Source organism: Antrostomus carolinensis, unplaced genomic scaffold, assembly GCF_000700745.2.
Source record: "Antrostomus carolinensis isolate BGI_N321 unplaced genomic scaffold, ASM70074v2 scaffold22006, whole genome shotgun sequence".
NCBI lineage: Eukaryota > Metazoa > Chordata > Aves > Caprimulgiformes > Caprimulgidae > Antrostomus > Antrostomus carolinensis.
This window is the reverse complement of record NW_010322806.1, coordinates 2,169-7,824: the sequence shown is the minus strand read 5'-3', so window position 1 is coordinate 7,824 and position 5,656 is coordinate 2,169. Positions and strand designations below refer to the sequence as shown.

General features: G+C 37.9%; 1 protein-coding gene across 1 annotated transcript in view; it reads right to left on the bottom strand.

The window, feature by feature from the left end:
* ST13 (ST13 Hsp70 interacting protein) overlaps positions 1-3,383 on the bottom strand; it is a 15,252-nt gene extending 11,869 nt beyond the window's left edge. Inside the window, exons 1-5 of the mRNA XM_029085557.1 lie at positions 3,321-3,383; positions 1,984-2,053; positions 1,794-1,864; positions 1,368-1,434; positions 707-791 (exon numbers count right to left, since the gene is read on the bottom strand). Of these exons, the coding sequence (XP_028941390.1) occupies positions 707-791; positions 1,368-1,434; positions 1,794-1,864; positions 1,984-2,053; positions 3,321-3,377 (350 nt within the window). The 5' untranslated portion in view covers positions 3,378-3,383. The remainder of the gene's footprint in view (positions 1-706; positions 792-1,367; positions 1,435-1,793; positions 1,865-1,983; positions 2,054-3,320) is intronic.
* Between the last annotated feature and the right edge of the window lie 2,273 nt (positions 3,384-5,656).

Sequence of the window (5,656 nt, the reverse complement as noted above, 5' to 3'; positions counted from 1 at the left end):
AGACAGGAGATGAGTCATCAATATTAAAAGAGGCAAAACAAAACACAAACTCAGAAAGTAGCCCCAACCCTTTGTCAGTTAAGTGAAATAACCGTGAATTTTACAATACACAAGCATCTCAGATTAACTATTAGGGTAGTACCTTAGGCATTTCAAACTAAAAATCTCTGAAGGAAACACTAAAAAACATTCTTGAAATGACCAAAAGTATTTGATATTCAAGTGCGTTGGGCTTGTGTGGCAGAGTTTTGGTAGCAGGGGAGAGGCTACAGATGTGGCTCCTGTGAGAAGCTGCTAGAGACTTCCCCGGCTCCAAGTCGGACTCGCCTCTAGCCAAGGCTGGGCCCATCAGCGACAGTGGTGGCACCTCTGTGATAACATATTAGTGAAGGGGGGAAAAAAATGTTGCTGGGCAACACAACAACCTACAGCAGAGAGAGGAGGGGGATGCGAGAGGAACAACTCTGCAGAACCAAGGTGAGTGAAAGAGTATGGGGAGGAGGTGCTCCTGGTGCCTGCAGCAGAGATTCCCTGGCAGCCCGTGGTCAGAGGGTAGGCTGTCCCCCTGCAGCCCATGGAGGTTAACAGTGTGCAGTTAACTTCATGTGGTTTAAGTTTACACAGATCCTCAAGTTACCATTATATTTAGATTCCCTAAGTAAAATAATGAAACAAAAATATAAATCACTAATTTATAATGACTCACCTTGCTCTCTTGGCATACAAGATGGCCAAACAAGGATTCAGCTTGATAGCATCTGTGAATAAGTTGACAGCCTTCTGAAGTTCACCTAAATATAAGTATCAGTGAAGTTTCAATCATTACACAGTGAAATTACCTCCAAATTGCCAAACCTGCCTTACAGGGTGTTATGTTTTTAGGCACTACTTAAATGGAACATTATCAATAAAGGAAAAGAAATTTCTCCCTCTTGCTATGTTACTTGGAAGGGGGGAGAGACTTTTCCTAGTTAAATTTGTACATTTAACTTTGTATGCTATCAAATGGGAAGTCACCTCTTTATTATACAGCTTTTCACTGCATTAAGCCACTAGACACTTATCATAATATGCAGGGAAGTACTATGATGATCAATTTGTAATTAAGATGTTGCAGTACCTTGCTCCCCACCATCCTGCCCAAAACTATAGCTACATTGGGAAGACAGTACTTAAAGAGGCTTTCATGTTCTAGATAGTTTGGTGTATCCAACAAGAACTGGGTCTTCTCTTCCTTTAAAGCACTGAAAATGGTCCAAGATATTTACTTGCTTTTTTTTTTAAAAAAAAAAAAAACAAACAAACAAAAAAACCAAGGAGAACCAAATCTAATGTCCTTAAATATGTACTCAAAACCAATTTATCACCTTCACTTAGAGCATTTATTGCTTCAATCTTCTTCTCATTAGCTTGATCCATCATCTCTTCAGTTACCTAAGAAAATGAAAAAGACATTAGGCACCATCATTTTCAGCCAGAAAACACACAAAAGATAAGCTGAATAATGGTGTATTTCTATATATCTAGTTTCCCTGGGTGTTTTGATTTTTTTTTTTTAATTGTGTTTTCTGATCTGATTTTCCTCACTAAACTTTTTCAGGGATTCTAACCTTATATAAGAAAAGACTGTGATTTTAAGCCAGTAAGTTTTCTATGTAGGAGAAAGAACCAAAGCAACAGTTGTCTACCTATCTAACATAGTACTCACCTCCCTCAGCTGCTCTTCTTGACCAAACTCAAAACCTCTCCCCATCTTTCTTAATTGCCACAGGCATTGAAAATCTTGTGCTTACCTCCACATTTTCATCTCCCATTTCTTGAGGGTCATCATTGTCTGGTTCAATCACTCCCTCATTGTCAATTTCTGGGAGGGGGAAAAAAAAAAAAAAAAAAAAGACAAGATTAAGCTCCATCTATAAAGAGAGAATTTCCAGAATCATGTTCAAATTGGTGAAATGTGATAGAGTAATCAATTTTCCACACCTAAGTCACTCTCTTCACTTTCTGGTTCGGGTGATTTAACTGGCTCCTCTGGCTGTTCCTCTGCTTTGCCCTGAAAGATAAATGTATTTGTAAGCATACATTATTTCTGACTGATATTCTATTCCCACTCTAATATCAACGCATCAGAAAACAAAAAAATTAATCCTCAAAGCATCAGATTGCTCTACAGCTGAACTGTGTTCTTTTTTAAGATACGAATCTCCTTTTTTCCTCCTCTCAGATTAATTCTATCATGCATGCAAATAATTCAGAGTTCAAATTTTGCCTCATGAACTTTTATTATCGGTAAAGTCTGTCCTTCAAATTGTGTAATTCAATAATCAAAACCAAATAATCCAGATAATACCCCATTCAGAACCAGTTTTGCAACAAATACTAACCAATCCTTCCAATCTTCCTGCATTCCCTCACACATTCTCCGGATCAAAAATTCTCTCAATCTAATACTATTAAGCTAAGGTCCTTTAGCAGCGAAAAATAAGCTGGAGTCTATGATAAAAATATTGTTTTCATTTGCCAAGGTCAGAGATCTTTTCTACTTATACACACTTATAATGTTTTTTCAAAAGTTCTCCTATCAACTTCTAACTACTTACTGATTTTCTCTGAATCCCATAACTTAGAATGCCCTGCTTTATCAGATACCAGCTGCTTGTCTTCATATTCAGTGTCACAAACTATACTCACTACATATACACAATCCCTCCATATAGCTCTAACTAGCCAGTAATTCCAGCATCCACTGTCTTGTTAAATTAAAAAAAAAAAAAAAATCTATTTATTTCAAAAGAATTTAAAGCTTAGGAAAATCCTGCTATAAATATCAACAAGCCAAATTTATTATCTTCCTTAAAACAAGGGAAGAAAAAACAACAAAAAACTCTTTCACAATACTGCCTCAAAAAGCTGATAGTTTAACTGTTCATTACCTTGCATGAGAAGAAATATTAGCAAACATGGTAAGATTATCATTTATTCCACTAATGAGTACAGAAGAGATGTATAAACAGACAGCAAGAACATAAAAACATAAATCAAGACTCAGCTTGGCATTTGCATTGCATAGAACATCAGGCATTCAGGATTAGGGAAATGGAGCATGATAACACTTGAAATAAACCAGGAAGCCATCTGTAACAAGCCATCTACAACATGCAATGGGCAGGCTTCAAACTGAACTCTCCCCATCAGTCACCCTAGCGTATTCACCTACCCTATTTGAGTAAAAACTGTCAGCAATTTTCTCCCTCCTCCTGCTCAGTAATTTTTGCAGAGTCCAAATGTTAGTTTTCAACTATAAATTCTTCGTATCTCACCTTACTTGTCTCCTCTGCAGAGGCATTGGCTGGAGCAGGTGGTATTGTGCCTCCCATACTTTTCAGCAAAACAGAGAAGAGAAAAAAACAGAACAGTAAGATTATCAAAATAATGACATGTTTTATTGATTCAAATCCTGTTGATAATCTCAGCTTTCTGTTGTGACACAAAACATGATGATCCAATTCACTGTAAAACCAGCAAACAAAAAGCACAAAGCACACATCCCCAGTGCTTAACATAATGCACACTGTGTCTGTTGGCTCTTTCACCTCAAACCTTGCTGTAACTTGTTCTCGTGCACATCACATATCACCCACAGACCTGTTCTTGAAAGGAAAAGCTGCCTTCTTCACTGAAATGGACTTTCTCCTTAAAACTTGTGTTTTAAGATGAAACTAGGTAGTATTATTATAGATATTACTAAATTAGAATTAATTTTGCAACAGAGATCAAACAAGTTAAGAGAACCCTCATGGCCTAAAATACTTATGCAATTTTTAAAAATACTGCCTAGAAAAAAAAATATTCATTTCTCTTACATATTGCAATATTCATGCCTTTCCTTCACTACAAGTTAAGGAGCATCCTCTTGCACAGACAGCATTCTTTCAGTGCACAATAAATTCCTACATTATATTGAGCCAGAAATAAGCATAGGCTGAATTGTCCAGCTCTTTCATATAACATCTAATCATACCTAATGGCAGGCTGCCACAAGGACTACCATTCCCATCTACCAATATTTTTCAATTGCTCTGGCCATGCACACTCCAAAGGGAAAAAAATGCTTCTATCAGCTCCTTGGAGCCCCACACAATTGGTTAGATGTGATGCAGGGGAAAGGAAGTGGGCAAACAGGAGCAGGCAGGAGGAACTGCAGAATATCTGTTTGCAGGAATTAGTGCAATGTAAATCTCCATCCTAAAGATTAAGATCCTACAGCTTCTTAAGTCAGGCTGCTGCAGTCCCATTCTCCCGTTTCCGCCCTCCTGTCACCAGCACCATCGCACAGTCGGGCCCCAAGCTGGCTGAAAACAAACGTGGATGGGGGGCAGACAGGACAGGAACAGGGATGAATTGGGGGAGAGGGTAGATGAGGGAAGAGGAGGTGACAAGACTGACAGGTCCTGGCACAAGGCCCTGAAGGAAAAGGCAAGAAAAGAGCACTACACTGTAGTTTACAAGGATAAACTGTCACGAAAAAATACAAGTTACAAAAAGAGGCACCTTCTGAAGCTACTGCAAAAATCTCGATGTGCCCCTGGAATGCTGACATTACTTAATCTAAGTTATACTACACGGACTAAACAGCTGCAGTCTGATAAATCGATATGGACCTAAGCAAAAAACAGAGTACATGTAGTAACTGTTCCTCCTAGGTTTTTTTACCCTTGTAGGCTACTAACAGGGCACATAACTCTCCATCAGTCTGTAAAAATAAAATATTTTTCTCTAGGACTATGGGGACTGCCTAGGGAAGCCTTGGAGCTTTTCTCCTGCATAAAGAAAACTACAAATCCTGAAGCATTTTAGTAGGGCTAACAGCTAATATCCAGAGTAACACAATGCTCACAAGTTAAGATCCATCTAATGCTTTTTTTATTTTACTTTTTCCCCAACAAACAAATAAAACCACAGTAAGAGACTCTTTCAAAGCTTGGCTTGCTGGAAAAAGACTGAGAATCCTCTAACTCAAAAGGTCAGGAACATTCCCAGTTTCCAATCATGTATTTAAGAACGGCTCAAGTTTTTTTTTTTAAAAAAAAAAAAAAAAAAAAAAAAAAAAAAAAAGCGCAGGAATCCTTCTTGAGCAATTCCAAATTACCAGTCTCAAGATCAGCTGGTTTTAAGTCTGACACCTTGAATCATCTCAAGGCTGAAACAATTCTGTCAATCTTCTCTCCCTCTTCACACCCCCCGAAAACTATCCAAGCTTAGAACAGCCTATGAGATATGTCTAACTAATATATACATATATATGCACATTTTATAACATCCTATTTCATGAACCACCAAGGCTAAACAGTTTCACCCCTCAAAAATGTTTTTACTATCCAGTTATCCTGTATTTAAACTGGAGTTATAATCCCAGAACAAGTCAAAAGCAAGTTACTCTAAAATCCCTCAAACCAGTATTTGATTACAATGACTAAATAAACGCACAGCAAGGATCTAAGCAAAGTCTGCAATGTGTTTAACCTCAATAGTACAGATACAGGAGACTCTTGGAGGAAAAGGCAGGTCCTGAGCTGCACAAATAGCGCGTACACACACACACACACAAAAGGAAAAGGTTTGAAATTAAACCTTTGTGCTAAAACAGAGTTGTGCA